At 56.2% G+C, this 18,822-nt stretch overlaps 1 protein-coding gene across 15 annotated transcripts in view; it reads right to left on the bottom strand.

The window, feature by feature from the left end:
* Positions 1–18,822, bottom strand: part of LOC105472389 (calcium voltage-gated channel subunit alpha1 G) — a 66,797-nt gene that overhangs the window by 25,908 nt on the left and 22,067 nt on the right. For 8 of the 15 annotated variants that reach the window (XM_011725587.3, XM_011725585.3, XM_011725576.3 and 5 more), the window contains exons 10-19: positions 10,952–11,103; positions 9,951–10,136; positions 9,718–9,832; positions 9,479–9,634; positions 6,515–6,583; positions 4,891–4,975; positions 4,614–4,807; positions 1,682–2,113; positions 712–812; positions 365–488 (exon numbers count right to left, since the gene is read on the bottom strand). In XM_011725587.3, coding sequence (XP_011723889.2) covers positions 365–488; positions 712–812; positions 1,682–2,113; positions 4,614–4,807; positions 4,891–4,975; positions 6,515–6,583; positions 9,479–9,634; positions 9,718–9,832; positions 9,951–10,136; positions 10,952–11,103 — 1,614 coding nt within the window. The remainder of the gene's footprint in view (positions 1–364; positions 489–711; positions 813–1,681; positions 2,114–4,613; positions 4,808–4,890; positions 4,976–6,514; positions 6,584–9,478; positions 9,635–9,717; positions 9,833–9,950; positions 10,137–10,951; positions 11,104–18,822) is intronic. The other 7 variants (XM_011725590.3, XM_011725588.3, XM_011725583.3 and 4 more) reach the window with 1 other exon arrangement.

Consider the following 18,822-nt stretch of genomic DNA (forward strand, 5'->3'; position numbering starts at 1 on the left):
GCCCCCAAGGCCCCGAGGCAGACTGGGCAACATGCCTCCCCATCTGCACACAGCCTCTGCACCACCCCAGCACTCCCCGACTCACGCGTGTGTCCCACAAGCCTCTGGCACATGAGAAATAGCCTGGAGTGAAACGAAGCACCCAGCTGGGCTGGTGTATCATAGAAGGGAAACTGAGGCAGGAGAGGACACAGGGGGTGTCCTGGGGTCCAGCATCTAGTGAGAGACCTAAGGGAGAGTCCTGGCTCCCTCGCTTCCTGCTGTGTGACCTGCAGGTCAGCAACCGTGGCCTCCTCGCCTCCCTCACTGGTCCTCAGTGCAAACCCCAGGAGAGGCCTTGCCCTGAGAGGGACTGGGGACTCACAGCGCTGTGGGGGTCAATTTTGGGGCGCTCCATGGCGATGGTGATGCAGTTAAGGAAGATGATGACGAGGACCACGTGGTCAAACATCTTGTGGGTTATGATCCGGTGACACAGGAGGCGGAACCTGCCCAGGCACAGAGGCAACGGCTGAGAAGAGGAGGCAGGACAGGTGGCAACGAGAGGCACCGCCCGCAGCCCCTACTCCTCCAGAGCCTTCCCAGCTGAGGCCACCCCGCTCACCCCCCCCAGGCAGGGTGCCACTTCTCAACTCCCTGATAGCATCGCCAGGGGTAATTTCCCGTGAGAAGAAGTCGGGACACAGGTCAGACCCCTGCCCTGTCACTTACCTGGACTGAGGAGGGAAGATGTAGGCTGACCAGGAGTCTCGCTCGAGGCAGCAAGCAGGGAGTCGGGCTCGGATCCACGCGCGGACCCGTTCCCCTTTGCTCTGCAGAACAAACACTGGAGTATGAGCAGGACCAGGCCTCCAGGTTCCCCAGCTCCTGGCTCCTCAGCATCGTCAGGACCCTCACTCCTTGTCTACCCTCTCCCACCTGGGGCCCAGGCTCTGCCCTGCCTGTCTTCCTTTATTCCTAAAGCCACACTCCTCATCTCCCTGTCAACCTTGCCAGGCCCCCTCCTCATCCCTGAGGACTCCCTGCCTCTCCATCTCCTCCCTCTCCTCCCCTGCATCCCCAACCCCGCTCTCCCCTCTCCCCACCCCTGCCTCCAGCCCAGCCCCTGCCTGCCCTTCCTGCTGGGCTGGGAAGCAGCATCAGTTATCAGACACTGGCCCCACACATCTGTCTGTTCAGAGACACACCTGAGCTGAGGAGACACCGGGCCTACTCTTCACGTACTAACCCTGAGGTCACTGCACCCCATCCCCAGGGGGAATGGTGGTGGTGAGGGGGTTGGGGGAGGGGCACATGGGTATGGAAGGAGTGGGAAGTCAAGGCTTGTGATGAGGTTGAGATGAGAAAGGGGGATGGGGGGGGGACCAGTTTGGAGAGATGATCGATGGGTCTTTCTGAGTCACAGGGGGAGGGCCATGAAAGATTCATACACATCTGCCCAAAATCATTCATATCCACCAAGGGTGGCAGAGCCGCAGCCCCAGGCATAGGCATGACAAGGATCTGGGGTTTGGCAAGGCGGGCAGAGGAAGAAAAGGGACTGTTTGGAGCTCGGTTTCCAGGTGCCCCTTGATATCCCCTGGGCTTGGAATGGTAACTCCCTCGTACCCTGCCGGGCCAGGCACAGCTCCCCTCTTTCAAGGTCAGGGGCGAGGGGTCACTGTGCCCACAGGGGCCTCACCAGGTTGCCCTCGTCATCCGCGTCATCCCCATCCAGTGGGGGGTCGTCGGGCCGCAGGGCCCGGGCCAGACGCCCCGAAGCCGACTTGCCATTGCAGTCCTGGTGCTCAGAAGCAGAGCCTCGGCCACTGGCAGTGCGGTGCAGCCCTGGCACCTGCAGTGTGTCTGGCAGGTCAAAGGAACTCTTGGCCTCCCGCTCCAGGGACTCCCTGTGGCGACGGTCGCTGCCCGCGGGGCTGGCCCGCTCCTCTTCTGAGCTCTCCTCCTCATCCTGGCTCTCCTGGCCTTCTCCTGACAACAGGGACCGCCGCTCCCCACTTGGGCTTCTCCGCTTCAGGCTGGGGGCACGGCCGAGGCTGTTCCGGCTGGAGCGCCTGCTGGTCCAGCTGCTTGCAGCGCTCCAGGGGCTGTGCGGGGAGCTGCGGGCACTGGGCTGTGGGTGAGCAGGGGAGGAGTGGTCTCAGGCAGGGCCGAGCAGCCCTGTCCTCTCATGTGCACCCGGTCTCCTGGGAGCCTCACTGGCATCACATCAAGTGTAGGGGTGTGAGCAGGACCTCTGGACTCTGATGCCTGGGTTCAGATCCTGGCTCACCCCAAACAACTGAGTGACCTGGGGCAAGTTATTAAGCCTCTCTGTGCATCTGTTTCCTCATCTGTAAAATAGATATGGCAATAGAGCTCATTCCTCATTTAGTTGGTGAGAGAAGTGTTATAATCAGCTGATGGGCAGTATATATAATGGGGTGAAGAAACACAACTCAACAGCAAAAAATTAACCCAATCTAAAAAATGGGCAAAGGGCCTGAATAGACATTCCTCAAAAGGAGATACAGGGCCGGGCACCGTGGCTCACACTAGTAATCCCAGCACATTGGGAGGCCAAGGCGGGCAGATGACCTGAGGCCAGGAGTTCGAGACCAGCCTGGCCAATGTGATGAAACCCCATCTCTACTAAAAATACAAAATATTAGCTGGGCGTGGTGGCGCATGCCTGCAATCCCAGCTACTCGGGAGGCTGAGGCAGGACAATCGCTTGAACCTGGAAGGCAGAGGTTGCAGTGAACTGTTGCACTCCAGCCTGGGTGACAGAGCAAAACTCCATCTCAAAAAAAAAGGAGACACAGATGGCCAACAGGTATATGAAGAAATGCTCAATGTCACTAATCACCAGGGAAATGCAAATTAAAACCACAGTGAGTTATCTCACACCTGTTGGATTGGCTACTATGAACGTGATGAAAGACAGCAAGTGCTGGTGAGGATGTGGAGGAAAGGGAACCTTCGTGTCCTGTTGGTGGAAATGTAAATTAGTACGGCCATTATGGAAAACAGTTTGCAGGTTCCTCAAAAACCTAAATATAGAGTTGCCATATGACCTAGCAATTCCACCACTGGGTATTTATCCAAAGGATTTGAAATCTGTAAGTGGACGAGATATGGGCACTCCCATCTTCATTTCAGCATTATTCACCATAGCCAATATATGGAATCAACCTAAGTATCCATCAATGGAAGACTGGATAAAGAAAATATGGGCCAGGCGCAGTGGCTTTATGCCTGTAATCCCAGCACTTTGGGAGGCCAAGCCAGGCAGATCACTTGAGGCCAGGTATTTGAGACCAGCCTGGCCAACATGGTGAAACCCCATCTCTACTAAAAATACAAAAAATTAGCCAGGCATGGTGGCACATGCCTATAATCCCAGCTAATCAGGAGGCTGAGGCAGGAGAATCGCTTGAACCTGGGAGGCAGAGGTTGCAAGCAGTGAGCTGAGATCGCACCACTGCACTCCAGCCTGGGTGACAGAGCAGAAAGGAAAGAAAAGAAAGAAAATATGGCATACATGCACTGTGGAATACTATTCAGCCTTAAAAAAGAAGACTGTCATTTGTGACAACATGGATGAACTGGAGGACATTGTGCTAAGTGAAATACACAAGGCACAGAAAGACAAATAAATACCATATGATCTCACTTATATGTGAAATTCAAAAAAATTGAACTCATAGAAGTGGAAAGTAGAATGGTGATTAGCAGGGGCTGGGGTTGGGAAGGGTAAGGATGGGGCCAATGGGGAAGGCTTAGCCAAAGGATACAAAGTTTCAGTTGGACAGGAGAAATCAATTTTCAAGATTTATTGCACAGCATGATGGTTATAGTCAATAATAATGTAATGTATATTTCAAAATTGCTAAGAGAGTAGATTTTTAAATGTTCACACCACACACAAAAACATAAGTATGTGAAGTGATGCATATGCTAATTAGCTTGATGTAATCATCCTATAGTGTATGCATATATCAAAACGTCACATTGTGCCCCATAAATATACATGATTAGTATTCGTCAATTAAAAGCGAAATTTAAAAAATTAAAAATAAATAAAATCACGAGAGCATGGCACCAACACTAGCCTCCTGGATTAAAATGCTGGCTCTGCCATTCCCTTCTGCAATCTGAGGCTCAAGCCCCCTCTGTAAAATGGGAATCGTTGTGGTACCTACCTCCCAGGGTTGCTGTAAGGATTAAATGCATTTAAAATGCTTCGGAGTAGTGTTTAGAAGAGTGTCTGGCACATAATCAGTACCTAGATGAGGGTCTGCTATTATTATTATTCGGTCTTGAGGAGGTAGGGACACCCCACGCCCATTTTACAGAAGCAGCTCAGAGAGGTGGTGTCTTGCCCGAGGTCACTCAGCTAGGGAACAGAACGGGTCAGCTTAGGCCCTGTTCTTTCATCCCCCAGGCTAGGGCTCCTTCCCTGGCTTGCATCACTGGCTCGGACTCCCCAGGGGCTTGTCCAGGCACACCCAGACCCCGTCCAGCCCATGGGGCAGGGGCTATGCCCTTGGACCCGCCTGCCTCCATCCTCTCTTCCTCCTGTCCTCCTTGGAATATCTCCCACCATCGGGGTACCCACATGCACCCCCTACCGGTGACTTCATCTCGTGGGCCGCCCCGGGCTCCGCCGACCCGCTGCTGCTGGTGCGGCGCGACATGGGGCCCAGCGCCTCGCCCAGGCCCGTGCTGGTGCTCTTGGGCAGCGACATGGGTGTGGCGGCCGTGTGGATGATGAGAGGCGGCAGCAGGCTCTTCCGCAGCTCCGGATGCTCTCCCAGGGACACCACTGCAGGGGGACAGAGGGAGACATCCCGAGTCCACTCAGGGCTGGCCCAGGGCCAAAAGCCGCACCCCAGGATAGGTACTCACAGGCCAAGCACTTCTTCCTGTCCCCATCACCATCCAGGCTGGGTGAGAAGAAATCGGGCTCTGATTCGGACTTGTTGGCATCTCCCTAAGGCAGGGGAGCAGCGGACCATTAGGGATCGGGCCAGGCTGGGGAGGTTGGGGTGGACCGGGCCTCCCTCTCTTCACACACACACACTACATATAGGCCACAGGAACCAGCAACCACGGCACAAGGCATGCACCGGCGCAGGCCAGACCCCCCAGGCTTAGGGCCCAAGGCTTCCCAGGGCCCCACCACCTCTGCCTCTCCAGCCACAACTCAGAAAAGGCCACGTCTTATGTGAGCCCACAGCACAACCAGCCTGGATGAACAGTCACCAAGGCTGGCTGGGGAGAGAAGGGGGAGCTAGGTGGTGGGTGGCACAGGCCAGAGGGGGCTGGGGTCCTGGGGACCTGAGTGAAGTGGTGACTAGAGCCTCTCTTGCAAAAGTCCACTCGAGGCCCTTTGCTTTCTCTCCACAGCTCCCCTCCCCTGAGCCTCAGACTTGAGGACCCTGGAAGGAAATTGAAAGACCCCAGACAGAGAAGCTCAGCCCGAGGACGCCACTTCAGTCCCTCAGTGTCTTCCCTTCATCTTCCCCAAGTCCCAGCCCCTCCCTGGCCCCATTTTTACCTCTCTCCCTGTCTCTGGGACAGTTTTTTCTTTCTTCTTAGCAGGTCAGTAGGTTCCCCAGTAATTACACACTTCTCCTTAAGAAGTTATTAAAAAATACTTGATTGCTACTTTTGATAAGGACATAAATATTGGGTAATTGGCATCTCAGGGGATCATTTTCATTAACTCAGTTTACAGCCCTAACGAGGCCTTTAATTATCAAGTGGGATCTCCAGGGGCCTGCTCGGGATATGCAGCACCATGGGGTCCCACAGGAATGCTGGCTTTGCCCCAAATTCTGGTGCCAGGGCAGGGAACAGCAGAGCACAGGCTTGTCATGGGGCCAGAGGGGGAGCCAGCCCTGAGAGCGCCAGCTGGACCTAACTGGGTGATGAAGTGGCCAAAGGCTCAGAGTGATTTAAAATATTGGTACATTTTGGCAAGAGCCACATCCCATCCCCACATCCTCCAAGGACTTGTCCTGAGCTGAGGCAGCTTGCGGGGTCTCCAACAGGGGCCTGGGGCAAGGGGTGAAGGGGTGGGAGATGGGGGAGTATGGTCTATGGCCACAGATCTTGACTCCACTGAAGCCGGACGTCTGGGACTCCTCCGGGACTTCAGCACAGGCACGCACACACGGGGTGCCCCACACATGGGGTGCCGCACACACGTGCACACAGAGGATTCTAAGTCCCTTCCTTCTCCGGCCCATCCACCGGTCTGGCAGGGATGGAGATGGTGCCCTTGGCGGGTTGATGGGGACAGAGGCAAGGAGGTACCTCCCTTCCATGTTCGGACTTGTCCTCAAGGACTTCCATGTCCTCAAGGGGGAAGGGACTTAAAATCGAAGCAAACCTCACAACACCAACGACCATCACGGCTATGACAGGTTGCACAGCAGCGGAGCGTGAACACGAGCACAGAGACACGGAGGTGGAGTGGAGGGGCACGGGGCACAGGAGGCATGCCGGCTCATGATCGCGTACCTACCCCCTGGGAGTTGACAGGCAGCTGAATACAGCTTAACTGTCCACTCGCATCTTCCCGTTTGCTGATTTCCTACAGGGAAAGGGGGAGGCAGGGGAGGGCCGCTGGTCACAGGCGCTCGGGGCCTTCAGATATCAGCAGTGTCGAGAGAGGATGAAGAAAAGGAGGGGCGCAAACCCCACAGCAGGGGAAATGAGAGACACGGGGAATAGGGGGCAGAGAGGGGATAGAACAGCCTTCCAGAATTCAACTACAGGCCCTCAGGCCAGAATGAATCTGAAGGGTGAGGGCAGAGGCCAAAAAGATGGGGACAAGGGCAGGAAAGAATCAAGTCCCCCCATAATCCTAATAATAACAGCCACCATTCATGAAGGGTGTGCCCGGCATGGGAAACTACCTCCTTAACTCCAGCTGGCTTCCTTGCAAGGTAGGAAGTAGGTTCCAGGATTGCCATCTTACACAGGAGAAACTCGAGATTTGGAGAAGTTGAGCAAACTGCCCCAAATCATACAGAGTAAGAGGTGGATCTGGGCCTGGAACCCGAGTCTGTGGCTCAGAACACCCCTCTCCTCTCACTGGCTCGGAGGCAGTGGGCTTGGGGAATGGGAAGGAAGCAGGGAAAGGAATGGACAAAAGTCAGAGTCAACACGGAGCCAAGTCAGGCCTCATAACATCTCATGCTCTCGGCTTAAGTCCCTTCAGATCAGAATAGATCCAGCTGCTCCGTTTGAGATGGGATGTGACAAGTAATGCTGAGATGATGGCTCTGATGTTGTTTAGTATCAATTAATGGCCTCACACAGGGCCTGCTGCCTGTTCATTTAATTAAGTGTGTGAATGATAAATACACAGGGATTCAGGGCGCTGCCCCCTGCAAGTCAGGAAATCACCAGCCAAGCAGGCTGTGTCCCTGGACCACCCCCTCCTAGCTCTTGGCAGGGTAGCAAGGCCAGCAGGGGGGCTACCCTTGAGGCCTCCTGCTGGGGAATCCCACCAAAATGCGGCAGCCACTTCCTCTGCCAAGGTGGGTTGTCTTATTTGTCAAAATAAAAACAAAAATCCCAGGCCATCACGACAGCAAAACCAGACTCCCCTGCCAAACCGTGGGGCCCCCTGAAACCTTACCCAGGAGAGGGCAGGGGCCTTGGAGGTGTCCAGGCCATGGGCATCGAGGGACACTCCCCACCCCTGCCCACCACGTGAAGGACAGTGGAGCAACTGGCCCAGCCCCTCCCATGGGCACTTCGGGCCACAGTTACTGCCCACTCTCATGGAGAGGGGATGTTCTTAAAATCCTTTCTGCATCCCACCCCAGGCCTGAAGCATTACAGCCCAAGACGCCGCATCCTGAGTGAGACCCTCCTTGCAAAGGTCCTGACACTGCAAAGGTTGGGGAGGGTGTGGCTGCCGGGCCTTGTTGAGCCCTCACACTGGGGCAGCTCCCAGGCCCCCAGCAGGGCCAGAGTGACCAGGCTGCCCCAGGGCCAGGCTGCTCTCATTCCCACACTCCAGCTTTGCTGTTGCCTAGCAACCAGGCCGCGGGCGGCTGCACTCAAGTTAACAAGGTGTTTGCTGAAAGGGCTGAGTGCTGGGGAGGGGGCCATCTGTGCTGGGCACCTGCAGACTGCCTTGGCGGCTGAGTGGCAGAGGAGGCGAGGGGAATAGGCTCGCGGTGTTTTCCATTTCCCTCCACAGAGTTGCACGGGAATTTTTCTGAGGGAACCGTGACTGGCAGGAGCGGCCTTTGGAAGGGGCCAGGAAGCCCGGTCCTCACTCAGCTCCTCCTCTTATAGGCCCTGAGCAGCAGCAGAGTGAGTCTACTGGCTCTTGTGGGAGCACTGTGATGCCCCTTAATTCTTCAGGCCTCAGGAAACCCCCAAATTAGTGTCCCATTCCAGGGAGCATACTGGCATCCCTCCCTGCAAGAGGCACAGCCATCACCAAAGCCTCCCCCACCAGCTGCCCTGGCTGCCCCATAGTGGGAAGGAAATGCGGTAACGGATAACTACAGACTGAAAACGGTAGCGGGGAGAAAGGCCAGTGTGGGACAGATACGCTGCACCCCACCAACCCAGCCGGCCTACAGGGAAAAGCCCTCCCTTGCAAGACTGGGAAAGAGTCGGAAAATAGATTTTTGTTTTTCCACCGTGTGCTGGGTATTTATAGACCAGGCCGCAGCGGGAGTTTCCATCCGGGTCACCCGGAGAGAACTGGACCAAGAGCTTCTCCAGACCCAACCTGCAGCATTTCTAGGTTGGGTCAAACTGCCCTGTTTGAGGCCCCAGCAAGCTGGGATGGGTCTAGGGGCTTGGGTGGGAAGAGAGGCAGAGCTGAGGGAGAGGAAGGGGTGCAGCCCTTTGGGCAGAGGCTGCTTGCTGACACGGCAAGGGCAGGATCAATGTAAATCAATATTAATTGATGACGCTGCCTGTGACGAAGGTGATGGAGACTGGGCTGGAAATAGGACGCTCATCTCTGCCATGCCCGTAGCTAATTGGGCTCATTTCTCACCCTGGGCAGCTAAGCCCTGCCCTGGTCTTAGTGGCATCTTCATCTGCTCAGTCAGAGCTCAGATGACTTGCACACAAGCTTCCTGCACCCCTCGGCTCAGAGGAGTCCTCTCCAGGTGTTCCATAGAGCACTGTGCTCAGGAGTCCAGCTGTACCACAGGCAGACACTTATCTGGTCTGCCTCTCTGGGGAAGGGGTCTAGCCAACTCCGAAAGGGATGTCTACTCGGTAGCTAAGCTTCGGCGCAGGAACCCCACACAACCATCCTGTGTCCCATGTGACAAGGGGCTGCATGAGACCCGGAGCCTCCCATCCCTGGTCCACCCTGGCTTAGTCTAAGAGGCGCTTCCTGTGGGACCTCCCAGGCCCCCAAAGTTGAGGGAGGAGCTCAGGACAGGCAGCCCATTGGAAGTGGGACCGCTATGGGCAGGGTGAGGTGGGCAGGGCAGCGGGTTACCTCTGCCTGGAAGCCCTCCACCAGAATAGCGACCAGCAAATTGAAGAGCACGTAGTTGCCGAAGGTCATGAGGGCAATGAAGTAAAGGGCTGCCCAGGATGACGTGGAGGCCATACCATTGTACAGGACTTTGTTCCAGTCCTCCTGGGTGAGGATCTGTGGGCAGAGGACAGAAGTCAGGGCCTATACTAGCAGCACCTGACGGTCCCTGTCCACGCCCTGCCTTGTTACCCTCGCACCTGAAAGACAGTGACGATGGCCCAGAGCAAGGAGTCAAAATTCTTCCGGTCTGGCAGGGTGTCCCCATCCCGCTCGGAGGCAAACTTGCAGCCGAAGAGATGCATGCCCAGGATGCTGTGGGCACAAGGGGGTCACAAGCTAGGGGACAGAGCCCAGTGCTCCCCACCCCTCAGGCCCTCCTGCCCCCAGCCTGGCCAGTCTCTCAGCCGGCACGGTGCCACGCCGCCCTCACCTGAAGATGAAGATGAAGAGCATGAGCAGCATGCAGAAGGTGGCCACGTTGTCCATGGTCTTCATGAGCACCACCAGCTGCCGCTGCAGCGCCGGCAGGAAGCGCACCAGCTTCAGCACGCGCATCAGGCGGAAGGTCCGCAGCACCGACAGGCCGCCCCCCTGCTGGCCCACGATCTCCCACACGCTGCAAAAGGGGCAGGCAGCCTGAGCCCCCTGCACCTTCACTCTTTCCCCCTACTCCCTCGGAGAGGACTCAGTAGCACCCAAGGGCCTGGCTGAGCGGGCACATCAAGAGAAAATGGGGCACAGGTGGGCACCCAGACCTCCAAGCAGGAGCCTCCGAGATAGTGAGGATTTGGGTGACAGCCCAGCCCCCTCTGCTCTCTCATCCCTGCCAGAGATCACATCCTGGCAGCAGACAGCCCCCTCCCTAAATTTGGCCAATGCAACTGCATCAAGTTATGGAATATTTGCTTTGTTCTCTTCTAATGAAATCTAAAGCCAATTCCAAAGGCAATAAAGTGGTTCTCCTGGCCTCAGGCCTGGGGAGGAAGGAGCACTTTCCCAAGGTCTTGGAAACCCTAAAGCAAGTTGCTGGTGTCTGAGATGGTTTCCAAGCACTTTTCGAGCCGGGCAGCTGGCTGGGCCTCATACTTCTTCCAACTCCTTTCTAAAGCCAATCCCCAACCCTCGCCCATCCCAGGCCTGGGTGGGGTCAAGGACAAGAGGTAGGAGTGGGGAGAGGAGACTAAAGAGGGGCCTGGGCAATGAAGAGGTGAGCCCAAGGTCCACGTGAGCAAGGTGGGGCCAAGAGAGAGATGGAGGGGGCATGGGGACACAGACAGCCCCCCACCTAGGGGGAGTGGCAGATCCCGTGGGGTCAGTGGGGCCTGACTCCAGACCCCTCCACCCCAGGGGAATAGGTGGCATTGCCCCTGGCCCCAAGCCACCCCTGCTGGCGTTCCTCAAGTGAGAGTCAGTGGCGGGGGGTAGTCATACCTGATGACCACAATGACACCGTCGAAGATGTTGTAGGGATTCTTGATGTAGCCAAAGGGACCATACACGAGCAGCTTCAGCAGCATCTCCAGGGCAAAGAGGCTGGTGAAGACGATGTTGCTGATTTCTAGGGCGTTGGTAAGCTCCTCGGGCTGCAGGGCAGGGTGGGATGTGAGGCAGCTGGTTTATCCCCGAGGCCCTCGACCCAGTCCTCCAAACATGGGACACCAGAGGGAGGAGGAGCAGGAACAGCAAGCTTGTGTGGAGAGGTTGCTGGATGCTCAGGCCCATGGGGAGGACCCTGCCCCAAAGCCTCCAGGAGGAAATGCACCCAGGGGCAGGGCCCCAGGAAAGGGCCACGTGAAACGCATAGCCGCAGCCATTCCCCAGCTCTGGGTCTCAGATTCAGGGGCCGCAGGCTTAACGGGAGGCCTGTGCTGTGGGTTCCGCCCTATCTCCTGCTGGGAGCTGCAGGGCCCATCTTGACCTAGGTTACAAAGTCAGCCTAGCGGGCCCAGGCCAGCAGCACGACAATGCTGGCGGATGTCAGAGGGTGATTGCCAAGGCCTCACAGACACACCCGGTCACGAAGCCCCACACAACGCCACACGTATTCCACAATTACTCTGTGGACTTGGCAGCCTTCTCTTGGACAACAGCTGGCTACTCTTGCTTCCTTCCAGACACACACACACACACACACACACACACAGAGAGAGAGAGAGAGAAATGCACACATTCCCAGTCGCACACATGGTGATAGGCAGAATGGAGACACCCAGACACCCAGGAAGGGTTATCACAGTTGAGGAGACCAGCCTGAGCCCGGGACAACCTATCCTGTCACTCACTGTGTGACCTTCAGCAAGATTCGCAACCTTTCTGGCCAAATGTGAAACACTGGAGGTATTTCCCTTCATGCTCCCTACCCGAATCTGGGATAGGGACCGAGGATGCACCCTAGAGAGTCCTCAGAAGGACTAATAACGAACCCTGTCTCATCTGCCATTCCAGCTCACTAGTGACCTCGCTTTCAATATGAAGTGCCTAGCAATGCACTAGGCATTAAAGGAGCTGCAAAAACATGCCAGCCACACGCCCTGCCTCCCAGGAGCTCAGTGTCTGCTAGAAACACGTTGTACACACACAAAACAGCTGAATAACCGCAACAGGGCTTAAATGCTTCAGTGCCAAAATAAATTATCCAGGCAGCAAGTCTGGGAGTTCAGGGGAGAAAAGGTGAGGGGTGAACACACAGAGAAAGGCTTAGTTGGGAGAGAGGCAGCCCTTGAACGCCGGAGGGTTTGTGGAGTCTCCCCAGGCAAGGGCTTGGGTGGGGTGGCACAGGGTGGGGGGATCAGGAGCAACCTAAGCCTGGTTCTGGTTGAAGAAGGGAGGGGTGTGGCCAGGCAGAGGGCTGGGGAAGCAAGAAGAGATATGGTTGGCTCAATGGACCCCACTGTCCACCTGATGGATATCTGGACAAACTAGGTGTCTGGCGTGGAGGGCAGAGGCCAAGTCCATAGTAGGTGCTTAAAAAGTTTGGGTTAATGAAACAATCAAATGAGGCCCTCATTCCATCAGATACCTCTCCTTGCTTCTCACTGCCTCATCTGGCCAGCTGCCCAACCAAGCCCGCAGCCAGGCCTGGGGACAACCAAATGTATCCTAATCGCCTAGTTTGTGCGGCCAGCTTGGGTGGGAGGTGGAGAGACTCGGAACAAGGGGCTTCTGACTAGCAGGTGAGGGGCATTTGGGGGCCTCAGGGTCAGCAACCACTCAGAGGGAGATAAGCTTTCAGACTGTACAAAGACAGGCCTGGGGGCAGAGCCAGGGCCAGCAGGCAGGCAGAGAGCCAGCTGTATAGAGGAGGAGCGGCTGTCGTGGGGGCCGGTATGGCATGGAGCCTGTTGCTCCAGCAGATCCCAAGTAAGTTGTTGCTCCATGGATTGTGAGTGGAGGCACTGCCACCTGACCTGGTTACCCAGGTCACGCAGGGCCATTAAGTGTCTCCAGCGTGAGCACAGTACGGGAGGTGGGGCGGGGCCGGGATCAATGCACATAAAGCCCTGGGCTCAGACCCCATCTGCCCAAGTGGATCCCCTCTCTGTGCTTCCAAGTCCGGTCTGCCAGGGAGCAGGAGTCGGCGAACCCTCCTCCCTGTCACTCTGCCACTTGCTGTGTTTTCGGGCCTTGGATTAGATTAAAATGAACATGGACCACACAGGTATGATGTTTTACGGGTTCTCTGGCCCACCATGCACCTCCCCTCATGCCATTCACACAGTAGTCCTGCCATGCTAGTCTCAGAGGAGCAAAAGACGCCAAGAGATGGAGGGTGACCAGTTCAAAGTCACAGGGCAGGAAGAGCTGGGGTGGGGCCCAATCCCACATCCCTCTGACTCCTAGAATATTACACAGTCAGGATTCGGAACCAAGCCACGGTGATGGTAAGGGGCTTGTGAATCCAGACACATAGCGGACTGGATACACAACATGTCTTCTAATGTAGATAAAATTATATTCAAATCAACAGAGCTCTGGGAATAAAGACCAACTCAATGTGAAGACACAGCTGAGGTACACTTATAATGGGCAAATTTCATGGCATGTAAACCATACCCCCAAAAAGCTGCTAAAAATAAAAATTAATGAAATGTTCTTTTAAAAGTCATTGAAAACACACTAGCTTTTGATGTCACATATCTCAATCAGTGAATTCTAAAAGTCCAGCTGCTACTGTGTGTGGAGAAGGAGACTGTTCTCTTCACTCCCCAGTGTTATCGACAGGGCTCTCAGGAATCTGTACCGATGGCTCGTGGTCACGTGCACACCTCACTCTCCTGCACACCGCCGAGAGGCTCATGGAGAAGGATGATGCTGGGCTCCTGCGAGGCCTGCCGCCCCATAAGGCCTGCCTCATTGGCCCTTGTCAAGGGCGGTGCCAGCAAAGGCTGGAACCCCTCTCTCGCCCAGCCAAGTGGCTCCGGGCCTGGAGAAGCAGGGCAGCCTGATGCGGGTGGAAAGGGCCCTGCCTCGCTCTCTCTAGTCTCCCTGCAACACTAAGGGTCAATGAGTCGTCTCCTCCAGGTCCCCGGTATTCCCTCCAGTGAGCCACGGAAAAAAGAGCCCTTCTCCCCCAGATAGCCAGGTCTGTCCAAGTTACTAAATTGGAGGCTGGGAACGATCTGAAAATGCAGGATGAGGACACTGAGACACAATCTTAGCAACAAGGTTGCCCCAGGGACTGGAGCTGTAATTACGGTTGAAAAGGGGCAGGGGTGGAGCCAACATCTGCCAGTGCCCACCACAGGCCAACTAGGGTGAAGACCTCCTCCTGGGATTTCATTTCCTCCCTGCTCACAATGAAACGAGGGAGGGCTGTGAGCCTCCTAGACAGTCTGGGAAACTGAGGCTCCGAGGGGTGTGGTGCCTTGATGGAGGTCACACCGCCCTCCTGGAGAGGTGCATAGCCGGGTCCGTTGTGCCTTGCTCTACATCTCTGTCCTCAAGACCCTTTCCACAATGTCGCCCCCACCATACACCCAGACATAGCACAGGCAGAGAGCACACAAACCCATCAGGCTGGAGCCAGCCTCCCCTCACTGGCCATCCCCAGCTGTGGAAGTCCCTTCCCAGGTCTAGCCTGCATCCTTCCTGCTGTTCACAGATGTCAAGGCCCAGTGGAGCTTTCTGTGAAATGAGGCCAGGCAGCCTGAGCTTATCCCACCCAGAGGCCCCAGGTCTCTTGTCTGTGCTGATGCAAATTGTAAATCTCCATCTCCCATCTCATAACACCTCCCCTCGGGCTGTCACCTTACAGCAGCGGTAAGCTGCTCAGTACTTCCCAGCACAAGGGCTCCCCAAGCCCCACAGCAGCTCCATCAACTAGCCCTAAGTGTGCCCTCTGGGTGCCGAACACTGCTGTTAGAAAGGTACCACCAACTCTGAGACTTTCTTCCTATGTGACCTTGGGCAAGTCCCTTTGCCTCTCAGATCCCCAGTGGCCTCTTCTGTTAAACAGGGTAACACTACCTCCTGGGAGGCTGCTCTACAGAAGAAAGGAGTGAAAGCCTGTGAGAAACCCCAGCCCAGGGCCAAGCTCACACATGGCAGGACCGATATCTGCAAGGCTGCAACTAAACACCACACTGGGGACAAAACCCAGGAGCCACAGAAGCTCAATCCTGGCTGAGGTCAGTGGGCCAGTGGGGAGGACAGCCCGGGAGGATGTCCACGGAGGTGTCCCCACCTGGGGGCAGCAAGGGAAGGGGTGTGCAAGGCACACTGCAGAACCAAGGATCAAGTGGTCTGCCCAGATCAAAGGGTGAGAGGGGCTGGTGGGAGACAAGGCTACAAGGTTGGCAGGGCCAGGGGGAACAGCCTTCCTCTGCTCCCTGTCTCTGCCTATCACGCTGCCACTGAAGCCCTGGGTGGGTGGGAAGGGAGGGAGGAAATGTGCAAAGCAGTGTATTAAGAAGATTAATCTGGCTGCAGTGGTGGCAGCGTGTGGATGGCTTGGAAGGTAGAGACAGAAACCAATTAGGATACTGCAGCGGTCCAGGCAGGAGGCCTGAGAGTCAGCTCTGGCAGACAGTGATGTGCCTCTTGCAGGGAGGGCATGAGAGGCTGGACAGGCCTGGCCAGAGCTGAGCAGAGGCTTGGACCAGTCACTCCTGCTTTGCCCAAGCCCTACCCCAGCCAGCCGCCATCACCCCAGCTTCCATCTGCTCCACTGACCCTGAAATCTCTGCTCTTCCATTGAGACTCCTCGGCTTACCTCACCTCTGCTTTTGATGGGCTTTCCTGCTGCTCCCACCCACCCAGGACAGGGGCCCAGACAGGCTGCAGTGAGGCGGTGAGGGTCACTGGGTCAGTGGGAGGCAAGTCTTCAAGGAGGCGTGGGAAGTCAGAGAACACCTCGGTGGCAGGAGGTTTCCTGGAAATCTCACAGGCCTCATCATGTAGATCACGGTCCTGGTCTTTCCCAGCCCCCTGGAAGCTCTCCAGCTTGGATCCTCCCTCCTGCGCCCTCCTGCCCACTGGGCACACTGCTAGGTGTCATGGTGCCCCCAGGGCCTCCTAATCAGAGGCAATGCCAAAGAGAGGCTTTCGCTGCAGTCACTGCCTCTCTCCCCTCAGGGCAACATTCCTCAGAGTTCATTCTAAGCTTTTTCCCCTCACCAGCACCCCCACTCCCACCTCTCCGGCTGTCATTGGGGTGTAGGTGACATGATCTTTCCCAGCTCCCCAAAGCCCTCGAAAGTAAACACACAAGCTAACTAGGCACAGCACACTCACGGTGCCCACTCAGCTTCAAGACGGCTGGCCCAAGGCCCCTGCTACTTAAAATTCTGGAGCTGTAGCCAGGCGTGGTAGCAGGTGCCCATAGTTCCGCCTACTGAGGAGGCTGGGGCGGGAGGATCGCTTGAGTCCAGAAGTTCCAGGTTGTAGTGAGCCATGATCAAGCCACTGCGTTCCAGCCCAGGGGGCAGATCAAGATTCTCTTAAAATAAATACATAATAAAATGCTGGAGCTGCAGCCCCTGTGCCTTGTCCACCTGGACAGCCTCTAGACCATGGTGGGCCCCAGCAGGCCACATAAAGGCTGCCCTTCTGACAAAGACTTTCAAGGGCTCCTGCCCTGCCCAGCCGCAGCCCAGGTAAGTGCCCTTGCCCTCCTCCTCTCCTCTGCGGCTCTGGAAGTGCTGAGTGTCGCTTGAGAGAGGCACGAACCTGTGCTGACTGGACAAGTGATTCCCTGCGGGTGGTGGCCCCATGGCTGTCTCATGCCTTTATTCACAGTCCCTGGTTCCTCCCTTCTTAGGTCTCCTCTCTCCCCCAGGAGCTGCTTCAAATCTTCTGGACTCTGCTCTACCCCCCACCTGGCCCCTCGTTGCAGGCTTGTATGGGGGGGCTCCATGTCCCTCCTCCAAAGAGCTCTGTGTTGTGCACCCCACTGTCTCTCTTCCTCTCCTGGAAGGGAGCCAGTCGTTCCTCCACCTGCACTTTGATGCGCTCCCCCGCCCCACCCCACCCCCCAGGCTTCCCTGGGCCCTGGCCTATCAGTTATGCCTGCATCCATCACTTCTTCAATCTCCTTCTCCCTTGCCTAAAAGCAGAAAGCTTCTGTGGGACTCGAGACCCATTCAGTTCTGAACTCTGGGCCCCACAGCTCCAGCTCTGTCCAGGGACCCTCTTCCCAGCCCTCCTCTTAGTGGATGCCTCGGCAGCAGCTGAGCCTAGACCGGCCCCTCCCGCTGCAAGCCCAGCCTCCCTTGGCTTCCCCGACCCTGAGCAACCACCTCCTCCCCCTCCCAGTGCTCCTTTCACGCCTCTCTTCCCTCAGGCCAGCATTCCTCAGAATTCAGTCTAAGCCTGCTCCCTCCACCAGCACCCCCACTCCTACCTCTCTGGCTGTCACTGGGGTGTAGACGACACTAAACAATCTCTCCAAGCTCCTGGCTTCTCATCCAGAGATCCAGAGCCTGCCTGATCTCCCTCCCAGGATGGCCCACAGCCATCTCAAACTCAGCGCATCCAAAACAAACCCTCTCACCTCCTCTCCCAAACCTGCTCCTTCCCGGGCGGCGCCATCATGATCAGGATTCTGCCTTAGAAACTTTGGGTTCTCTAGGATTCTTGCCCGCCCTTCATCCCTCCAGACACTAAGGTGCCCCGGCCCAGAGAACCTGCCAATGAAATTGCGTCCTATCCACACCCCCTTGTTCCCATAGCTATGGCCTTACTTGGGGCCCTCTTTGCCTCTGATCTGAACAACAGAAATAGCCTCCAGGCCCTCCCCCACCCAGCCTGCACCTATGGGAAGCACCGGCTTCCTTCAGCCCCGCTGGGCTAACATCAATCCCTGCTCAGACAACTCAGGGCCAGGGCAGGGAGGAAAACCTGACTGTCCTTCAGAGCATCCAGTGCCACCCTGTGCATGTGCCCTAATCTCTCCACCTAGATCTCTCCGCTCCTACCCACCCCTCCATCTCCCACCTCCCCCCACCTCCACCACCCAAGCCACTGTCAATTCCATTCATCTTTCGAGGCTCCGTTCAAAAGCCACCAACTTCGTGAAACCCTTCCAAAGGACAGCTGGGGTTGAGCAGCTCTCCTTTGTCCCCTGAAGCCTCTCTTGCGGCATTTGGCATAATCATCCATGAAACAGAATGACTTTTCCACCAGAACCTACATTTCTTGGGTGTTTCTGGCTCAGCTCTCAACCCCTGATATTCTAGTGCTCTATTCTAGTGTGCTGTGCACAGGATATGCTCCCCTTGTTTGTGGAACTGGGAGAGCATGGAGCCAGGGGATGCCTAAAAGAATGAGAGAACACCTTAGCAGACATCTCCAAAACAATGCCCCTCTCCCTCCCACACCAGATAGCCTTTGAATGTCTGGGGCCAGTCAGCTGTAAAGGATCATCCCCCAAAGCTCTGCTCGGTCCTCAGCCCCAGCTCTTCAGCCAGGGCTCCTCTATCTGGAGACCAAGGGACTGGCTGGGGTGGGAGGTGTCCATAAACCTTTGCCCTCAAAGGCCACATTTAGGGTGTCCATGCATGTGGGTATTTTCTGGGGAGAGGATCCCCAGCCTTCAGCAGAACTGAAAAGGAGTCTATGACCTCCTTCAAAGTTAATACTTAGCATATCTGGACCACCTCCCCCTGCCCCACCCCCAGCTTCTCTCGCCTTGAACAGCCAACCTCACTCACTTATAAATAGAAACCCTCTCTGGACATGTATCTGGAGTGACAGGACGGCCCCAGAGTGTGAGCAATGAGCAGAGTCATCACCTGCCCTGTCCTCTCTCAGCCTGCAAGGCCGTCTACCCTGGACTCTCCCCCTCCTCTCCCTGTCTACGGCCC

The sequence above is a fragment of the Macaca nemestrina genome, chromosome 17 (assembly GCF_043159975.1).
Source record: "Macaca nemestrina isolate mMacNem1 chromosome 17, mMacNem.hap1, whole genome shotgun sequence".
Classification (NCBI taxonomy): Eukaryota; Metazoa; Chordata; class Mammalia; order Primates; family Cercopithecidae; genus Macaca; species Macaca nemestrina.